Genomic DNA, 22950 nt, shown 5'->3' on the forward strand with positions numbered 1-22950 from the left:
TTAGAAATATTTCACATCAATTTCCTGTATTGTATTACTTGATGATATTGCACAACTTACATATACCAGCTGATCTTAGTAACAATTACATCATTTTTGAGAGGTTTATTTCATAATATAGATAAAAGACGGCTGATTTAGGAGATTCTACATAGATTTTTATCCCAAAAAGGAGTGAAACTTAATGTAGCACTTCGAGGACAATTGCTTTTCAATTGAGTTTTTGTAACTGTTCAGAAGCCTGGCATTGACAACGTTAGATTGGATAGGACAGTTTTTAATTTGCATAATTATTTTTTTTTATTACTGGGGGAAAGAAGATGCTTCTTCTTTGAAAGTCGCAAATTGTATGTAAAAATATGTTTCTCACCCGACAATGCTGTATGTAATAATTTGATTTGCGAAATATTTTTCGTTGGAACTCAACCTTGATTTCATCAAGGATCATGTTTAATAATAGTTTAATCATAAAAAAGTCCCGTAACGACATTTTTCAATTCAATTAAATTTCAATAGAAGATTATGCGTTTTCATTTTAGGGGTATTTTCATTAACTGTCTCAGCTCCCTTCGTTTTTTTTATCTGGTAAACAGAAAGTATATAAATATTGCACATAAATTGAGGAAAATGCAATGAATAGAAAATGTACAGCTCTGAAAAAAAAAATTTAAGTGTTTAAGCTTCTCAAACCCCATAAACGCCACTTTTATCCAAATTTTCTTTTCGGCAGTTTTTAAGTCCTTGCTTGTACCTACGTAGAAAATTTCAGAAAAAGTTTGTTCTACGAACTCTCTTAAATTGGGGTTACAAATATTCGTTTGTTTGAGAAACCCCATAAGTGACGCAAGCTTTTCGGCTCCTTCAATCGAAACCAAAACCAATTGAGTCTCCCTGCCAATCCTGTATATTCAGTTCCAATCAACATAAAGAATATATCCTATATTTCGAATTAAGATAGTGTATAATCACTACTATAGAACCACTCATTTTTTCTGAGTTTCCAGATACTATAGAACCACTCATTTTTTCTGAGTTTCCAGAGATATGTAAGAAGTCGGTTGAATTGAAGTACAGGGTTTTCCATTTCGGGCTTCCGAAAGTATACAGCCCTGCGCTGACAACCGTTTGACATAGCTGTCAACCAAAGCGTCATATCGTTAGTTGAATGTCTGCCATTTCACAATATGGATCGTTTTAGCATCGCACAACGTGTTTATTTTGTTAAATTATACTATAAAAATGATGAAAAACCGGCAAATGTTTTTCGAGCATTACGGATGGATTTTGATCGTCATGGACGGCCTACAGAGTACACAATCGCTAATGTAGTGCGTAAATTCGAACAAACTGGATCCGTAGCGGATATTGTGAAACCTGTGCATCATCGTAATGTGCGTTCGGCCGAAAATATTGCTGCTATTGCTGTCAGTGTGGAGGATGACCCGAATGTTTCGATTCCACAGCGTGCTCAGCAATTGGGCTTGTCGAACACATCATTGTGGCGAATTTTCGTGGTGGTTTGTACCAGTTGCGCCATACTGCTCTTTTAAGCTTTTCAAATCACTCATATTGCTTGTAAGCTGCTTCTACTATTCGTACGATCACTTCCATAAGTTCTTGATACGGTTTTTATCTAGTAAACAAGCTGACCAGTCCAGAATCTGAAGCCCCTATTCAATAAACCATGCCTTAACTTTCCGGATGTTAGGAATTGATGCCAAGTTACCCAATTATCACGGTGTTTTTGATGCAAAAACAGAAGTGAATGATTCTGAAGTACTTCATTGCACTTCTGACTGTGCATTTTTTTTTATCCCATTTATTTATTTAAGGCTCATTTAGCATTTTAACTGTAACAGAGCCGAATTTTAATCGTGTACATGTCACATGGTTATCATATCTATAATTAGCGCATTACACAGTTGCCATTCGCCAGTATTCCTTCTATACCATTACATATGGTACATTCACACAGTAGCCATTTAGGCGTAAGGGTGTTCTTTCTGTTCTTCCATTATCCAGTTGGACCACCGGACAGCGGAGACAGTTGTTTGATCATTGTTGAGTTATTTATAGAACAGTAGCCCGATGTGTCTGGCAGAGCAGAGCAGTTGTATGGATGAATCGATCTTATTTCGACCGTGGATCGATCTCCATCGCTGATGATTGTTGCGTGGACGTAGCTATTCTGTAACAACACAAAGATGGTCAATGAGGGTCCTGAGTTTTGAACTCACGATCGATCGCTTACTAAGCGAACGCGCAACCAATGTGGCTACGGAGACCCCCCTGACTGTGCATTGGTGTTGATGAAAAGCTATCTGAACCAGGCCATTTTGAAAATATGTTCCCCAAACCATCAAACTGCCGCCTGCAAAGTTACGAGTTGAAAAATTACATAACACGTTCCGTAAGTCCTTCCAGTATGAAGAAATTCTGTACAATTGGATTTCTTTTTATTAGAGAAGTTCTCCTGAAATAGTGATACCCATGGCATTAGTTTCTACATTAGTTTTTGCACCCGCAGCTTTGGAGATGGGATTTTTATGGTTTGGGGAGAATTTTCTAAAAAAAAGTCTGGTTTAGATAGCTCACCATCAACACGAATGAACAATCAGAAGTGCAACGAACTTTTCAGAATCATTTCCTGATGTTCTTACATCAGAAACAATGTGATGAATGGGTAATTTGGCATCAATTCATAAAATCTGGAATTTCATGGCATGGTTTAATGAATAGAGTCTTCAAACTCTGGACTGGTCAGCTTGTTTACCAGAACAAACTCCTATCAAAAACTTTTGAGGAGTGATCGTACGAATAGTAGAAGCGGCTTACAAGCAGTATGAGTGATTTGAAGAGCTAAAACGAGAAGAGCGAGATACGCACTACAACATGGCGCAACTTGGTCAAAAAGAAATGGGTTATTTTTTCTAACTGAGAACTAAGGATGACCTACTAATTAGAAACTTATTTTAATTCATGTGAAATAGACGTTAATTTTGTAAAGGAGTGAGAATTTTCCATCTGGTTCTATAGTTATGAAGCACTAGAATTTTAGTTTTTGTGAATGTTTCGTGTCTGAACACAACAAAAAAGTTGAAATGACCAGTCTTTTAAATGAAGATAGTTATCCTATCCTACACTGTACACTTCAATTCAACCGCTTTCTTACATATCTCTGGAAACTTAGAAAAAATGAGTGATTCTATAGGTGTGAAACGCGTTTTTGACTAAATTTTGACAGATTGGCCAGAGAAGCCCGCGATAAACAAGACCTGTTGCGGCACCGCTGGAAACACTGTCAGATAATACAAGCGCTCTCCAGCGGTGAAAAAAGTGCTTTTCCGTTTGCTGAAGGGTAAAATGAACAAATAGAAGTACCTTTTTCAAAAGCTTCAGAATGTTTGTATGTTTGGGTACAGACATCTCTTTCTCTCGGACTGAACGTCAGCTTGGGATTGTACCGAAAAAAAAAGTCCAAACGACGTCATCGGGGATCGAACCAAGGCCGGCTGGAATGCAAGGCTGTCTTACACGACATCCGGTTAGACTACGTCTGATGTGCTTAGGCCATCGTTCTAGCATGTAGCGGCAGAAGTGGCAGGAACACCGACCCAACTGAATCGAAGCACTGTGCACGAATGCATGCCTCTCCGTACTGATCAAACTGTTGGACGATATAAAGTCTGCAGTCCACGGGGACCATTGAATGCCTTTCATCAGATGGACAACCGTAACCAATCACTTCCGTGTAATCGATCCAACACACCAGTGCCTGTGGTTGCATTTAGTTTGTCGAGAAAAGTGAATCGGCAAAATGAGGACGAGAATTTCGGCATTGTCGGGATTGTCTACATTCCTCCGGACCGTATTCGAGACACAGCCCTGATTGAAGAGCATTCCCATTCAGTATCCTCAGTACTATCGAGCATTTCCACTTGCGACGACATTGTTATCCTCGGCGATTTTAATCTTCCTGGAATCAAATGGCGTCCACTTCGCGATGGTTTTCTGTACGCTGATCCATCGCTAACGACCCATCCCGCCATCATCTCTAATTTGCTTGATACGTATAGCGCAGCTACACTTCGTCAAATCAATAACATCGAAAATGAGAACGGTCGCATGTTGGACCTCTGTTTCGTTTCACAACATGATCATGCCCCAGTCATATCCGAGGCTCCCGCGCCACTTGTGAAACACGTCCCTCATCATCCTCCTCTGCTGCTATCCCTTAACACGAAGACACTCACTACTTTCGAATCAACTACTGTTCCCGTCAACTATAATTTCTTCAAAGCTGACGTCGAAAGCATGTGTGCAGTAAAGGGTGTGTCACATCAAATTGCATCACGGAAAAAACGTTGTAGAAATTCGCCCAGTAGACCGATCCTTTTGAAAACTTTAGACAGTAAAATAAAAACTATTAAACAACCTTTGGCATTTTCTTTTTATTCATACTTCGAGCCCAAGCCCGTATGCTCGCACCTTCCTTTTTACCCCGTCCATAAGGTTCTGTACAACGTCAGGTTGTAGTTTTTTTCAACAGAAATCCATTTTCTCTTGAAGTCCGCCTCCGATTTGACAACTTTTGGGTTCTTCCGGAGGGCCTGCTTCATAATCGTCCAATATTTCTCTATTGGGCGAAGCTCCGGCGCGTTGGGCGGGTTCATTTCCTTTGGCACGAAGGTGCGAATCTCCTCCGGAACGCTGAATTTGTCCTCTGCGGAGAAGAACAACAGGTCCGGCAGCTGACGAAAGTCCGCTTTGACGTAGGTTTCGTCGTCCATTACCAGGCAATGCGGCTTCGTCAGCATTTCGGTGTACAGCTTCCGGGCTCGCGTCTTCCCCACCATGTTTTGCCTTTCGTCGCGGTTAGGAGCCTTATGAACCTTCTATGTACGCAGGCCCTCCCGCTGCTTGGTTCGTTGGACGAATTAACTTGACAAATTCAGCTTATTGGCGACATCCCGGACCGAACTTCTCGGATCACGTCTAAACTGCTTAACTACGCGCTTGTGATCTTTTTCACTGACGAAGCATCCATTTTTGCCGTTCTTCACCTTCTGGTCGATGGTTAGGTTCTTGAAGTATCGTTTTAGTACTCTGCTGACCGTGGATTGGACGATTCCCAGCATCTTACCGATGTCCCGATGTGACAATTCCGGATTCTCGAAATGAGTGCACAGGATTAATTCACGACGCTCTTTTTCGTTCGACGACATTTTTCCAAATTTACGAAAAATTGACAGTGAAGCATGGCCAACGTGATCTATACACTCTTATCTGATTATAAGCGAAAGCTGAAGATATAATTCCTAAAAATTAAATTTCTACAGCGTTTTTTCCGTGATGCAATTTGATGTGATACACCCTTTATTATCGAGTGTTGATTGGAATACTGTTCTTGACAAGGATGATATTGACCTCGCAGTGCAGACATATTCACATATTCTCGGTTATGTGATCGACAGGCATGTTCCGAAACAGTATTCTCCCGAAAATCGAGTTCCGTGGATGACAAATGAGCTTAGAAAAATGAAGACCTTAAAGAGAGCAGCACTCAGTCAGTATACCAGGGCTAGAACACGTCGCTCGGCGAATCACGTTGTGTTATCGCTTAGAGAACACTACCGTAGACTGAACCAAATTTATAAGTTAAAAAGTAAACGCAGCTTTATCAAACATCAGACTCGCATCCAGCAAAAGCTGAAATCAAACCCGAAAGCCTCCTGGAAATATGTCAACGATCAACGGAAGGAAAGCGACATGCCCTCATCGATGTTCTACAAAGATGAAGTTGCGACTGATACTGAAGAGATTCGACGACTTTTCGCGCTCAAATTCTCGGGAATGTTTGATAATGCCACGCTATCACCCGAAGAAGTATCGACAGCAGCCGGGAATGTTCCGGTTAATGAGGTTATGTTGAGCCGAATTCTCGTTAACGATAAGTGTATTCTCAAAGCTGTGGCCAAATTAAAGTCATCAATGTCAGCGGGCCCCGATGGGATACCTTCATTCGTATTTAAAAAAGTGCGCCCAACCGCTGCTCGCCTCGCGCCGCCACTTGTTTGGCCTTTCGTTTTCTAGTGGAAAATTCCCGATCCTTTGGAAACTGCGTATATGTTCCCGGTACACAAGAAAGGAGACAAATCGAATATTGACAACTACAGGGGAATTTCCAGCCTATGCGCCACGTCAAAAATGTTTGTACTCGTAGTTCTGCCGTCTATGTTGTTCCATTTTAAGGAATTAATCAGCAATGATCAGCATGGATTCATGCCCGGACGCTCCACAACAACGAACCTGCTTGTCTTCACATCGCATGTCATCGATGGCTTCTCGGAGGGATGCCAGACTGACGCCATCTATACCGACTTGACAGCTGCCTTCGACAAGCTGAACCACGCAATCGCAGTGGCCAAGTTGGAACGCATGGGAGTCTGCGGTAGTCTGCTGCAATGGTTCCAATCTTACCTGACTGGCAGAACAAACTGCGTGAAGATTGGTGATCGTCTATCCTCATGTTTTGCATCGTTTTCCGGAATACCACAGGGCAGCCATCTCGGTCCACTTGTTTTTTTATGTCACTTCAACGATTGCAATAATCTACTAGAGAGTCCCCGATTACTTTACGCTGATGACAAGGAAATCTTCTGCCACATCAGATCGATTGTTCCTTCAAAGGCAACTGGACTTCTTTGCAGCTTGGTGTGAAACGAATAGGATGGTACTGAATCCCAATAAATGCTCAGTCGTGTCGTTTGCAAGACAACGGAATCCTATCTCCTTCGATTACCGGCTTTCAAACGTGGTTCTACCTCGCGTGAAGTGCGTTAACGACCTTTGGTGTGCTCCTGGATGCAAAACTTACATACAAGGATCACATCGCATATATTGTCAACAAGGCATCGAGACAACTTGGTTTTATCCTTCGAACGACGAAATCATTTACAGACATTAACTGTCTGAAGGCTGTTTACTGTGGCCTCGTTCGCTCCATACTGGAGTATTGCTCTGCCGTCTGGAACCCGTACTACCAGAACAGTGTGTACAGCATTGAAAACGTGCAACGACGGTTTATCCGTTTCGCTTTGCGTCTACTGCCGTGGCGAGATCCGTATAGCCTTTCCAGCTATGAAAGCCGCTGTCAGCTAATCAATTTAGACACTCTGGAAGTGCGTCGGAACACTGCCCGAGCCATGGTGATATCTGACGTTTTAACCTCACGAATCGACTGTCCTGCCATTCTCCAAAGGATCAATCTTCTGGCTCGGCCAAGGCCGCTTCGGAATGCTGCACTACTCTGGTTTCCCACCCGGCGAACTAACTACGGTGCTTACGGTGCTGCTACAGGTCTGCTGCGCATTTTCAACCGTGTAGTCTCTATGTTTGACTTTAACCTGTCCCGTATTTGTATTAAGCGTAATTTTTTAATGTTTTTTAGACCTTGACTTTGGACAACTTACTGCAAATTTTTAATGTAATTTTGTAATTTAATGCAATATTTATGTGAAGTTAATTTAGATACTAAGACTACCATTGGGGTTTCTAGCCTGTTGGTAAATGAACAAATAAACAAATAAAAAACAAAAATTAATTGGTGCTTTTCAGGGCCACCAAACCTTTCACAAAATAGTTATTGAAAGTTATCTACAATTCTATGGATTCTAGAGTGATATTCGAACGATAAAGAAAAATATATAAAATAATGTTTGTTTGCTGGGGGAGAGTCTGTGGTGATTTAGCCGTATTTCCAAACAACGTCAAACAGGGCTTGAACCAAGACCGACTAGGTTGTAAGGCTGTTTCACACGACCACTGATGCTGTTATAATAATGCACGAAAAAAATAAAAATATACACGAAAGTTGTTTTATGGAAATAAAACCGAAAGTGCAACGCAACGTGAACCTTTAACCATTTCGCGACGGGTGTCGTGTATGTGGCAAAGTATGGTACAGGTGCACCGTGGCGAAAGGGTCAATGCGTGCTTATTTGCAAAGTGTCTCTTATTTTGGTCTCTCATATTTTTCTGTTATATGGCATATATATTATACACATACAAGTCGGAATCGATTATATACAGACTCGATTATATGTGATTCGATTGTATACAATTTTGGACTCGATTATATACAGTTTAGAAAAAAAAAATTTTTTGTTCAAATATGGCTTATTTCAAGGAGAAATGTAACCTTTCAACGTTGAGGTGAAGTTTAAGTGGCTATTACATGTACAGTGGGGTAAAAATCGTGATTTTCGAAGATTTTGCTTGAACTTTCACCAGGAATTATTTATATCGAAATTGCAGCCAAATTAAAAAAGATAGAAGTTGGGTGTCAAAAAACAGATTGTAGAGCGGTTAAAGAACTTCAATTTTATTGATATAAACAATCTAGTTTAATAAAAATTTTTAGGATAAGATAAATAATAACACATTGGAAATTATTAACTATTAAGTTTTTCACTTCCAAAATGTTATTAAAATCCACTAATTTAGTTGTTCCACTACTATATCCTGTACTAAATTTTCTCATCTTTCAAATCAGAGCATTGTCTTCCGTAGCGTACTTTTTAATGTAGAACCAGTTTGAAACAACAGTCCGAAACAAAAAAAAGTTCTATAACTCTGTCATTGTTGAAATTCGAACATATGCGTAGGAGAATTTTATTCATCAAATATAATCATCTATCACCTCCTGAGAAAATCTGGATAAATATATTTTTTTCATGTGAGAAAGGTGTTTCCTGACAGTAAGTGGATGAATAAAAAATCAGATTCCTCTTTTACTTTCAAAAAACGAAAAATTCATGAAAAAAAAAACAAATAAAGAATTTTTTTTTGACTCGATTATATACAGGATTCTTTTCACTGTATAGAAAAGAATTCATAAACTGTATATAGTCGAGTCCGCACTGTACTCCCCTCTAGCTTAGGTACAGTATTGGACTAAACATTTGCAACTCATTTCGAGTAATTATAAATAAGTCCAGTTAACAACAACGTCAGCGAACTGGAATGGAATAACACACTGTAGTCGACGGCTCAGATGTCTAGGTGTATACTTCACTATAACATCAGAAAAAGGCTGAGCGATGACAGCACACCGATAAGGTTTTGTTGACATGCGGTATTTTGCGTGGGTGAAAACAAGTGCAACATTTCGCTTTGTTTTTGTCGGTCGAAGTTGCTCACGATGGCGCAAAAGGTTTTGTTCTACGACTAAAGTGTTGTATATTGCGCTCTTCCACAATCGTAAGGTAAGAGTTGCGTTAAAAAATAGCAATATTTATATTTCCTTTTTATTTATGACGTCAATAAGTAAGATGGCTCCTGATAGCCTCGGATCGGAAATCGGAAGTAAATTGTTGATGACTACAGATTCGGAATTTCACAAATTGTGATTTGTGACAAATACGGTTTGAACAAGTCGACCATATCAAGGATGTGTTCCAAATTGTTATCGACCGGGAAGGTGGCTGTTGAGCACAGAGGTTGAAGCCTACGTGTCACCACCTCTAGAGAGGGCTCTATGATTGTCAGATACATTGAGAAGGGTCCATTTGAGTAATCATTTAAAGTACAAAAGGGATTACAGCTATCTATATCAGAAGTCAGAAGACGCACCGTTGAAGCTGGATTACTCTCTCGGAGACCAGCGAAGAATTCTCTCATATCAGTGAAGAATCAGAAGAAACGGCTCATGTTTGCTCAATGCCATATCGGTTCGAATATACAGTAGTGGTGAACAGGAATAATACATTCATATGCGAGACGCCATCGTGAGCAACACCGACACAGCCTATACTATTGCCATACCAAAACGCATGCAATGTCACGACATTACAGCACATATGTTTGAACGAAAATGCTATCTTTAATGAGACCAGTTACAAAATTACACGTTTTGGGTCCCACACTTTGCTGGATATATTTGGTTGAATGGCGAAAACGAGAATTACCTCATATTGCCTTCTGTAATCCGTTCGACTCAAGTCCGATCTGGATGTGCAAATGTGCCCCACCATTCGACACAGATGACATTGAGTTTCGTGTTCCATTTGCTATGAAGCGAAAATGGTAATGCTAAGGATTGTTTACCAACGAGTTAGTGATTGACTGAAATTAATATAGATTTTCTTTATTTCAATATTCTACTTTATGACAAAAAATATTATTGTTTTCTCTTTTCATTCAACTTCTAAAAGATCAAACACATCGGTTCCGTAGATAAAATACGTTGAATTGAGAAAAGTGATACGTTTGTGTGTGTTTTATTTTTTTATTTTTTGTCGGTAGTCATCGTCTTGGTGCTCCATTCGTCGGTATGTCAAACACAAATATGAACACATGAGTCACAAACATATCACGTTTGTTTATCGAACGACAATACACACGGTCATTCTCGACAGCGTAAACATCTAACATACCTTCGTTCTATTTTATCGATCACATTCGATCAAATTCATAGCTTGTGCTAGCAGTCATACACACTTACACTTATGCATTAGTTATTTTTCATTTAACTACCAAAATATTGCATAGAATTTGCATGGCAGAAAAACGTTTGTCGGGTCAGCTAGTAATGTTATAACAGTTTCGTAGTCGGTGATGATTGGTTGCAAGTGTTTTGTCCAATACTGTAAAAACTGTACCAGTATGGATAGATAGCTCATGTTTTGTTACTTTTAAACTTATTTAATGTGAAGAATTAAAATTTCAACAGATGTGCTGAATATTTATTTCGGGTGCCGAAAGCCAGGGCTGAGTTTAAGTAAGCTATGAAAGGCATCAAATCTGCTCAGACACCGCACTAAAATCCCGGTGATCAATTTGAACGTGAAATCTGTGCAATCCTACGAACATATGGAGCGTATTAGTTGAAAGCACGCAGAAGCTTCAGGTCTTCGTCAATCGATGCCTAAGGTAGTAGGTGCATAATTCGGGCCTAAGGGCCACAAAATTTGATCTCAAATGTCGAGCTTCAAGAAACAACAAAGGTTCAGAAGCGTAAGTGGCGATAGGATAGTCTAATACTACGCTAAAGTGGAACAGACATCTGGAACAGCACAAGCAGACTCCGACCCCGAACTCGGTGTGGAATACACTATCTTTAAGTAATAAGTACTAAATTAATGGATTATCAGAGGAAGTTGTTCCCTCGGGTGGTCGCTGTTCCCTTTGCGTGGAATGCAGTGTAAGAACTTTGTTATTATACGGGGTGTGACCATTACGGGTCTGAATACAGACCATTCCCACTTCACTCAGTATCCGTTTTAAATTCCGAGTTTTTTTTTCTATTTGAAATCCCTATATCAGTTAAAACAAAATGACTCACTTCAATCCACTTTGAACGAAATCAAAGAAGTCACTATCCAATTTATTACGAAACAACTGCAGCATCTTGGTGCCAAAAATTTTCCCCGTTTTATATCTAGCCTTATACATTAATTCAGTCAAGTTTCAGTCATCAATATTGCCCGTAGCAACAGAAACAAGTTCAGGGTCTTGCATAAAACACCAATAATCAACGGAATAATGAGCGCGAAGTGCTCGGCGACCTTTGAGGCTGCACGTAATGAGCTACGATTGAACTCCATCTCAGTCGTGATAAGCGGCGATTGAGAGCGGTCAACGGCCCCCGTTCGTTGTCCAAGGTTCAGTTCCAGATAGTACGCGGAGTTTTCAGCAGACCCGCATTCGCGCCCACCAATTGTGGTTCTGTTTTTGACCGCCACCGGCTACCGAGCTGCTGCCCGCAAAAGGGAAAGATTCAAATTTCACTTGAATTGTCCGTGGATAGCACATTTTAATGAGCATGCACGAGACCTGCAGGTGGCGATGGTGCATATTAGTGGTAAACACATCACGTCAGATTTATCCTCTCACTTTCTCCGCGCCTGATCTGCTTGTTCCAACTTGTTTTTCCACTACTTGCTACAATGTAAACAACCACCAGATGATTCCTTGCGTCTCCGCGCGCAACCCCTAACACTTTGATCTCGGTTTCACTCACGCGTGCTTCAACACATTTTTCACACTTTCCCCCTGGAATTAGCAAGTAATCTGTGAACAGTCTGTGGTGCGCTTACCTGAGATGATGGACATGCTGCGGTTGTGATTGCCTCGTATCAAATCCGACGGTTTGAGGGTGGCTTCCTCGAGCACCTCCAGACCCGAATCAGAGTCGGGTCCTTCCAGGCTGTTGAGTGACTGCTGTTGCTGCTGTTGTTGCTGTTGCTGCTGCAGGGGCAGCTGGTTGTAGTAATCATGTTGGGCATTCTGCTGGATCGAACTTCCGTTAGAACTGCCGTTGAAGGTCATCGAGGTTTGCTGCAAAACACCGCCGCTACCTCCACCCCCGCCGTTCATATGCTTATGCAAATAGAAATTGTTACCGTTCGTCATCGAGCCGGACTTGGTGGTCTGGTTGCCGGGGCCGTGCTGAGCCGACTGCTGCTGCTGTTGCTGCTGCTGTTGCTGCTGCTGCGATGGAGCCTTCAGCGGTGGCGGCAATGGTGGCGGTGGGGGTCCCACAACTGCACCACAGAAGTGAGACAGCAAAGCGAACCGTCGTTCGGATGAAAACGAAAAACCGAGAAGGAAAAATAGAAACAAAACAACGGAAAATAATGAAAATGAGAGTTTCAGATGCAAACGATTTTCACTTGGCGCGAAACAAAGCGGCTGCAGTAATGAAACAAGCAAGCAAACAAACAAAAAAAAATGCAATCGTGATCATAACAACGCCGAATAAAGCGGACGGTGAAAAGACAGTGGAAGTCGGATAGACTGGAAACTGGGTTTCGGAAAATGAATCACGACATCCGCGAAGTAATTATCTCCGATTTTATCGATCAAAATCGAAACAAAAAAAAAACACATTTCAATTGTTGCTAATCAAACTGTGTGTTCCGTTTTGTTTTGTTTTAACGAACGGCAATTAATCACATTCTTCAATTAAACAGTAGGGGTTACCTCACGTTGCGCGATTTTTTCGCACGCTCCCCCATTGCAGAAAACAAAACTGTCGTAATGAAACAATTATGTCTCGGTGACTTATCAACACCGGGTATTAGATATTCATCACGTAACAAGAGCTTTGCGGTCACGTTTTTCACCTCCTCTATTTTGCAACAGTATCATGTTCGGGACCAATTTTTCACCCAGTTCATCGGTTTGTTCGGTTATGGGTCAGAAGACACATACATTGGAGACCGTTGGGGAATGATTTTAAATTTGAAAATGACCCGATCGAGGTTAAACTTCATGGTTGTGTGCTTACGTATCAATAGTTAGAGGTCATCACATCGTGCTCCCGTGGCCGAGTGGTTCGGGTTCGATTCCCGTTCTGGTCGGGGCAAATTTTTCTTCAAAGAAATTTCCTCTGACTTGCACTGTGGTCACGAGTATTCTAGAGCTTGCCACTCAGAATGCATTCAAGGCGTGTTATTTGGCATAGAAATCTCAACTAAGTACTAATGAAAATGACGCAAGTTATATTACGTTGAGACGGCGGAGTTCCTCTAGGAACGTTAGTGCCATATAAGAAGAAGAAGAAGGTCATCACAATGCTTGTTGTCACCAGACTATAGTTTAAGTCAACAGCTGCGAATGCTTGGTAGAAGTGAAATTTGACTTTTTTATAATTACTATCTATTTTTGTATCTTAGACCCGTTTTAAACTTCGGTGAAGTCAACCTTACCATTTTTTTTTTCTTGAAACGTTATCAATTCAAAAATAAGTCATGAGGAAAACAGATTTGAAAGATATGGAGAAACAATTTCTAGTCATGAAACATATTGAAACACACTGAATATTGATAAAAAAAAATTATTTAAAGGGAATCCCCTACCTGGAAATAAAGAAATTCGAGTTTTTTTATTTTCACATTTTCGGGTATAAGATATAAAAAATGTGAATAACCGTAAAGTAACGTAAAGTAACTCATCTGTAAATAATTTGCTTCGTTTATTACAACGTATCGCAGTATAAGTGAGGTCTATTCAGGATCTATTCGAACTATGTGAAGAATTTTGTAGCCAGATTTCAGCTAAATAGTTACTGAGAAATATAATAAGTAATTTACACGCACAACTGCCAGCGCCTGAATGAATATTTTAGTTCCAATTTTTTCATACACCCACAAACATATCCCAAGCACGCCGCAAGAAATTCGAATACTTGACAAAACCATAAATGACATAATATTAAACATCGCATTTATGGAATACTTCAGAATAATTTTAAATTTCTATTCTTTGGCGTAGTTCCTGGATTCTTTCTTCACGATTTTTGTAATTATCGAACTTATCGACTAAACCAATCAAGCTTTATAATTAGTCATCTTTATATATATATAAAAATGGATTTCTGTCTGTCTGTCTGTCTGATTCTTATGGACTCGGAAATTACTGAACCGATCGACATGAAAGTTGGTATGTGAGGGTTTTTGGGGCCGGGGAAAGTTTTCGTGATAGTTTGGGACCCCTCCCCTCTCTCCAAGGGAGGGCTGCCATACGATTGAAACACAACTTTCTGCATTACTCGAGAATTAATCAAGCAAATGCAACCAAATTATGCATATAGAGGTTTTAGGGTACAATAAATGATTCTATGGTGGTTAGACACTCCACCTCCCTCTCAAAGGTGGGGGGGGGGGTCTGCCATATAAATGAAACACAAATTTCTGCATCACTCAAGAATTAATCAAGCGAATGAAACCAAATTAGACATCTGCAGGTTTTAGGGTGCAATAAATGTTTTACGGTGGTAAGATACTCCTTCCTCCTCTCTGAGGGGGGGCTGCCATGCAAATGGAGCACAAATTTTTGTATTACTCGAGAGCTAATCAAGTAAATGAAACCAAATTAGGTACATTGAGATTATTCCATGTAACGGAGAAAAATGTTATTTGCAAGTGGTTGAAAAATCTTGAACGAGAATTGTGTCTGAAAATAATATTATATTATAATGATGAGTTTTGGTAGAAGTACTAGCATTTTTTGAGTAAAAGGTGAATTCAACGGGGTCGATCAGAAGATCAATCAATGAATAGTTCTGCGATTGGACTCATGAACTTGTGCTTAGTAAGAAAACGTGAATGTTTGAAGGTATTGATAACAAAAACAAATTTTTGGCGGGACGAAGTTGTCAGCTAGTGTATAAATAATTATTGCTGGTAGAAGCCCAACGTGGTTTGACATATGACGAGTTTCATGCCAACTGGACCTGTCATTGGCAGAAACATCTCAGATTGCTGTGAAACATTGTGGGTATAAAGACATGCAAAGACTTGAAATCTTCGGAAAAAATCAGAATATTTTCTGAAAAGGGCCAAACATTTTTTCTTAATTTTTTACAGCCTAATTTCTAATTTAAAATATATAATACCTACAAAATTCTGGTCAAACATGAAATGCAGCGATTCGTTTGAATTTTCACAACAAAATACCAAAAATTTCAAAAAAATACACTGAAAAAAAGTTATTTTGAAAACTGAAATTCATTTTTCTTAAAAAAGTTTTACTCGTTACATATTAGACGTATTTCTTGACAACTCGACTAGCAATTGGCAGCACCATCTCAGATAGCAGCGAATTGTTGTGGGTGTAAATACAAGGGTCTTTTAAACAACTTTGTATTCTTGAAATATGCAAAAAATAATTAAACTAGTTTTTTAAAAGGTTAAAAATTTTTCTTTCGATTTTTTTACAAAAAAATATAACTCAAAAACTATAATACCCAAAAATTTGAGTCAAAGGATAACATGTAGAAAATTGTTTAAGTTTTCATAAAAAAATACCAAAAAAAATTCACTGAAAAAAAACTGAAAAATTTAAAAAAATTAAATTCATTTTTCTTAAATAATGATTTTTTTTTAAATTCTCAAAAACAATTATGAATAACCCTTACAATTCCCAACAAGTCGTCCGTACATCGAAAAATGGGCACTTTTACAGGAAATTTTTTTTTCTAACAATAACTTTTTCATGTTTTCATTGAACAAATTACAACTAATCCTAATTTTGTTTAAAGTCTAGATAGCATTATAGTATATTCTACAAAGTTTCAGATCTTATTAAAATATGAACTTTCGTCGAAGGTGCCCACTTTCTATCTTTTATAGTTTTTGGAATATACGGCATTTTGGTATGGAGACCCCTGGAAGAAATAATGTTCCACTCGTAACATTTTTGTGTTTAAATTCTCGCGTTTTACGTGTTCTTGGTATGTTTATCAATAGAAAAATGTTAGCAGAGCATGAAAATCGCCATAATTTATACATAAAAATGTTACGAATTAAACATTAATAATAATTTTTCGAAGAAAATATGAAAAAGTTGATATTCGAAAAACTTTTTTCCCTGTAAAAGTGCCCATCTTCCGATGTACGGACGACTTGTTGGAAATTGGAATGGCTATTCATTCAACTTTTTTTGAGAATTTAAAAAAAAACACGTTTTTGAGAAAAATGAATTTTAATTTTTTAAATATTTTTTTTTCAGCAAAATTTTTTTTCAAAAATTTTTTAGTATTTTTTATGAAAATCTAAACAATTTTCTACATTTTATCCTTTGAAATTTTGTAGATATTATAGTTTTTGAAATAATATTTTTTTTGTAAAAAATCAAGAAACAATTTTAGGCCCTTTTAAAAAAGTAGTCTAGTTCGTTTTTGATCATTTCAAGTATGCAAAGTTGTTCAAAGACCCATTTATTTACACCCACACCGTTTCGCTGCTATCTGAGATGGTACTCCTAAGACGAATTGGCATGCAATTCATTATTTGTGTTTCAATTCTTGCATTTGAAATGCTATTGGTGTGTTTCTGAATAGTAAAACCTTCGCGGAATGTGTCAATCGTGATAATTTATACTTTAAAATGTTACGAGTTAAACGTTAATAGTTATTTTTCAAATAAAACATAAAGTTGTTGTTAGGATACCTCTCTCCCTGTAGCAGTGCCCTACATTCGATGTATGCGTAACGTGTTGGAATTTGTGAGAGCTATTCATATATTTATTTAAGAATTAAAGGAAAATTTGTGCGAAAAATTTAATTTCAAATTAAAAAAAAACAGAGTAATGTTTTAATATTTTTTTTTATTAAAATACAAACAATTTCCTACATTTTATCATTAAACCAACATTTTGTAGATCTTATAGCTTTTGAGATGAGATTTTTCGAAAAAAGTAGAAAATAACTCCAACTTTAGAAACAAGACTCTCACTCTAGAACTATAAGACCTACAAAATGTTGGTAATATAATGAAATATAGGAAAGTATTTAAATTTTCATAAAAAATATCGTCAAAAAAATAAAAAAATTACACTGAAAAAAAATATTTTGAAAATTGAAATTCATTTCCTAATATATATGAATAGCCCTAACAATTTCCAACAAGTCACCCATACAGCAGAAGAAGGGCACTGCTACAGGGGAAGAGTTATTCCAACAAAAAAATTTCATGCTTTCTTTGAAGAATTACTATTATCCGCTTGAACGGAAATGGCAAGTCCAGCTCGTCATAGACTTTTCTGAACAAACTGACAATGGCGAGTTGTACTCGATGGATTGGACTGATGTTTTTCGTGACAGCAGTTTTCGTAAGTCATATCGATCTATTGCTTGGATTTATTTGTGTGCATCGGAGGCCTTCGTAGCCTAATTGGTTGCGTGTCCGCGAACGATCATGAGCTCATAACTCAGGGCCCCTCAACTGGCCTTCTTTGTGTGTTATTCTAGCTACTATGTCCACGCAACAATCATCATGTGACGGTAATCCCAGTCTCTTACCGCTCACATTTTCTGTCCGCTGCATCGGTAATTGGCACTATTGATAACACAACATTGGAAGCCTCATATCAACTGTCCCGCCGTGAACAGTCCAACTGTGAACATTCGAACAATAGGAATATTCTTACGCCGAAAAAGGCGACATGTGTTATGTACAAGCAAACCATTTGTCATGACAATTGTCATGCGAAAATGTGAAAACAGAATAGAAACTGAGAGAGGTTGGCGTCGACATCATGCCTCATACCGTATGTTTCTATTCTGTTTTCGCATTTACGCATGACAATTGTCATGACAAATGGTTTGCTTGGTTATGTATCGATAGAATAGGAATACTCTTAAGCCTAAAAATTGCTACAGTGTTATATACAACAAAAGTTATCTTAAGATAGAAAATCTACACGAATAAATTCGGCTCCGTTACAGCTGCATTGCTGTAACGGAGCCGAATAATAAAAATAAACAGATGGGATAAAAAAAATTGTGTAAATGCTTCTTGAAGAAAAAATAAAAAAAATTAAATCGTCTGCCAGAGCAGTTCTGACTGAAAGTAAATTGTCGTTCAAGGGGTTAATATTTCAGTGTATAAATCATCGTGATTGACATATTCTGCAATTTTTTTTCAATATAGAAACACGTCACATATCAAGTGCGAGAATTTAAACAAGAAAAAAAAGGGTTGAGTAAAACATTATTTTTTCAGAAGTGTTCATACAAAAATGACATATATTCCAGAAACTATGAAAGAGTCTTACAGAGATATGACTTACAGAAACTGCGCTCACGAAAAGCATCAAACCTCAATAGTTTCTGGCGAAAAAAAAAATAGAAAAGTTGAGATTTCATGTATGCAAAGTTGCTTGAATGGCCAATGTCTATACACCTACAACGTTTCACTGCTATCTGAGATAGTGCTGCCAAATCTTAAGACAAGTTGGCATGAAATTCGTCATATACTACAGAAGAGCTGGATTTTTTGTATCGTACATGAAAATCACTCACACATGAAAAATAGCGTGCAAAATCGCAGTGTTTTGTTCAGAAAATGTGTGAGTTTTGTTGATATAACCCCTTTTTTCGGTATGTTTTTTTCTCACAAAGTTGAACTCGGATAGAAAGCGAGTTAATTTTTTTATCTTCTTCACAAGTTCATATAGTTTTGCACGCTTTTTCATAATACTAACACAAGGATCATTGTAGCATGCCTTATAACTGGCTATGTTCGTTGGTAGAAGCCTTGTCAGAGTTAGACTCATGAAGAGCAGATATCTAGTGATTCCAGAAATTTTCTACCACTTCAACTTTGACAACCCGTTTGAAGAAAACTAACTCATTTGGGGAGGCGATCTGGCGTAGTGGTAACATCTATACTTCTCACGCTAAAGATCACGAGTTCAATTCTCACTCCCGTCATTCTTCCAAAATAGAAGGTAAAAGTGACGAACCAGCCAAAAGTGTTGAAAGTGTCACTATAATAGAGACAAAAAAAAACCTCATTTTACAGAGAACTGGAACACTGCACCATTTAAAATTTGAAATGACCAATTCAAAAAACTAAAGTTGAACACATTTTTTTCGAGCAATCATAGTTCTACGTCAAGCTTCCGTTCGTGTCTTTATTCACGAAACCTTAAACTTTTTTTTAATAGAATTACCATTAGCCAACACCATTTCGAAGGCAATCGTAGCTCAGCTTCGTGTACCATCACACCCATGCAAAAAAAATAAAATAAAATAAAGAGTTTGTGTATAAATAAGACTTTTGCTGCACCAAACCATCACTCCTGTTATCCTAATGTCTTGCGAATCGATCGCGACCATATTATTCGCTTAGGAATGCATGTACACAATATGTATAATGCATGCTCAGTGTAAAGCAAAGGAAAAAAGATAGGGGAGGTGGGGGTACAACGGACATGTTAAGAAGAAGTTCAATTATATCTTAGGATACACATGTTTCCCAAAACTTTGATGCAGTTTCTTGCGATTCAATATACTGTTTTTCTACCTAGTTGGTCAAATATTTTACAAAAAGTGTTTTTCAATGTTTTTTTTTACTGAAATTAAAGCAGACCGAAAAGTACAATTTTTTTTTTCGATGGTTTGGTAATATATGTAATATATGAAGCGCAGAGGTTTTTCGATCGCGAGAGGAATAATTTTATTCAACCAAGGTCTGAACTCATCACGAATGTCCGTTAAATGATGAAAAAATCGAATTAATCCACCTAGTAGTAATATCGTGCAACAGTCCACAGTTGGCGATTTGATTTCCATTTATAGAAGAAGCAGGGCATTCCTTAGGAATAGATTAAACAGACTTTTCACAGTCCATCTCACTCCCACTGGCCACTGTACGTTTCACCTCATCAGTACAATTATTTCAAAAATTTAAATTGTCACTCAAAAATGAATTTATTTTTCCGTACATAGCTAACATCGCTTCTCTGTTTACTCACAAATCGAAATATAACCATCAGCGAATTGAATTTTGATATTAAACCACTCAAAATGCTTAATATCGAAGCAGCTAAAATTACATCCACACGCGGAATCATGTATGATTTTCGGTTTTTGTTTCCTTGTTCCTTTTTTGATTGGTATTCATTTCCTTAGGGTGGCTTAAATATTATAGAATTACATGTAGAAGGTGTTCTCATTAACAGAAATTTGAAATTCAAAATGTAACTATACAAATCAACCACCTGTCCATATTACCCCCACTTTCCGTATTACCCGCGGTTCCCCTACATTTGCCACATTGTTTATACCCTTGCATAAACATTGAATCGAGCGAAAGTATACAGAAATGTCATTTGAGATTTTTATCCTAGTTTTGCTCATGTAAGTGAGCAGTGAACAGCCTTTCTTAAGACTAAGATATAGCTTCAAATTTTTCAAATTACCTTCGATATTTGTGGAAGTGGCAGTAGAGTAAATCCATATAAATCCAAATTATATGAAAAAAACAGTTGATTGTCTAACACCATATTTTGTTCGGACAGCTGGATTTAGAGTTATGTTTCCTTGAAGAAAAGATTTGATGATTGTGGATCAGCCCTTTCGAAAAATCAATTGCTTTCAAAAATGCTCATACGATGATGAAAATGATAATTTAGGGAAGGAGTCGTTTCATATAACAAAATTAGAGAAGATTGGGACAGCGGCTGGGTCATGTTGCGTGGAATTGTTCAGTATTGGAAGAATGAATATTAATCTCCCCTACGGAACTGTTTTGAGAGGGTAATTTACCACTAGAAAATGTCAACTCGCATAGAAATTTTTAACAGCAAATAGTTTGTTTTATTATGTCAACACGGATTTGGTCAATAGTTAGTATTTTCTTTAGTTGATTAAGTATTCAAATTTTGAGATCCCTTTCATTAACGAATATTTTTGAAAAATAATTCGTTGAATCCAGGATTAATTCACGCCAAGTATCAAAAAGAGTGGGTGGCAAATCAAATGTCGACGATCAATTTATGATCTTTTCTCACGACCTCAACTACTTTAAAGTATAAAAATTTATGATTTGTTAATAGTCGACTCCTTGTGTTTCTCCGAAAAATACAATAAATCAAGCCTGAAAGCATTACTGCTCTTACAACTCTATCATTTGACGTAACAACGATCCACTGTTCGAACATCAGTGCTTTAACTAATTCGACCCAAATATAGATGAAGTTATTTAGCAGATGTCTAATGCGTTCGAAGCGTGTCACAATCGAAATCAGCCAACTAAAAAGCTTCCAAATTGCTCTTAAATAATACCAACAGTGATCAAGCCTACCCAATCGCAATCTGAGCCAAAACAAATTGACAGCTGCTCAAAGTACTATAATACAACACAAACACATTGTTCCAATTTAGATACTGAGGTACGCGCATTTCTATTTTCCCCACTCCCACCCCGGAGCGCCTGGGAAAAAATCAACCGTTCCAAATCGAATCGAGCGCGACGATAGAAACAATCATAATCAACTGACAGCAGCGTGACGACGAATAAGGTCTCGCAGAGACGCGTCGTCGCGTTGCGATGGTTCGGTGAAATATTTCAGACGTTCCGGCCGAAACAACGAGAAACATTGCAACGCGTCAGCATCCGGTTATGCAATTTGGAACGAGCGAAGTTTTGCATCGGATTTAACTCTCATCAATAAACGTTAATTAGCTGTTGTTACGACTGTACGAGTCGGGGAAAATTCAAGAGAAAAAAATCGTTGATGATCGCGTTTTGATATATTTAGTTTTATTGATTTGAAATTGGTTTGATGGGTACGACAATCAGTATGGGAACCAAAATCGGGAAGAGAAAGATGGATTGGTCACAGTTGATTACCTGTTCCGGTTTCGTTTACTACGATTGGGCTGTTTAGATGGTTTCCGAGAGCTGATATCTGCGGATAGCTGTATTATTTTCGTCGGTCAGTGTAGGATAAAATGCAGTGGAACACCCAGGTGTGGTTAAAATAAAAGCCAAAATAAAGGCCTTTGCAGTTATTAAAAAATGAACAAATGTTACGTGTTGTTATTTTTCAAATGAATGTTTGCCATCTGTCAAAGTCCAGAACTGATTTCTCACAGTGGTATATGGATACCAAGCGATAGAATTTATTTTTAATTATATAATATACGATCATGGTAATTAGGAGTGCCAGTTTATTATTCGACATAAAAATAAATACTAAAAGCCACATGTTCGTGTTTTTCGCGTATCTGACGTAGAGGCATTGCATCTTGTATTTATCAAACATTCGAATGATTTTATTTGCAGTGGTTCCTATTTATGGAGCCAAATCTCGATCGAACTGACTGTGAGCTCATGAATCGATTTTGGGAGAATGTATATGGTGCTTTTTCATGGCAGTTTGATGATGATTTAAATCAATTGTCGCCTGATCCGAACTAACCCAAATAGTTCCGTTGTGGGGGAAATCAATACTTCCCCTTTCGATACTGAGTAATTCCACGCCAAATTTACTAGCTGCTGCCACAAATTTGTTTTTTCATCAAAAATTCACGAACTTACGAAAAAATTCACGAAACAAAATTTTATATTTGCTCTTTGCTTGCTTCGACACAAGCACAAAACATACTATCATTAAAAAGCGCGACACTTTTTAACCTGCCAACCGATTTACATA

General features: G+C 38.0%; 1 protein-coding gene across 9 annotated transcripts in view; it reads right to left on the minus strand.

The window, feature by feature from the left end:
* The window catches only part of LOC129765747 (putative uncharacterized protein DDB_G0282129), a 271283-nt gene that overhangs the window by 51574 nt on the left and 196759 nt on the right, over nucleotides 1–22950 (minus strand). For all 9 annotated transcript variants that reach the window (XM_055766181.1, XM_055766176.1, XM_055766171.1 and 6 more), the window contains one exon: nucleotides 12099–12545. In XM_055766181.1, coding sequence (XP_055622156.1) covers nucleotides 12099–12545 — 447 coding nt within the window. The remainder of the gene's footprint in view (nucleotides 1–12098; nucleotides 12546–22950) is intronic.

Source organism: Toxorhynchites rutilus, chromosome 1 (genome assembly GCF_029784135.1).
Source record: "Toxorhynchites rutilus septentrionalis strain SRP chromosome 1, ASM2978413v1, whole genome shotgun sequence".
Lineage (NCBI taxonomy): Eukaryota > Metazoa > Arthropoda > Insecta > Diptera > Culicidae > Toxorhynchites > Toxorhynchites rutilus.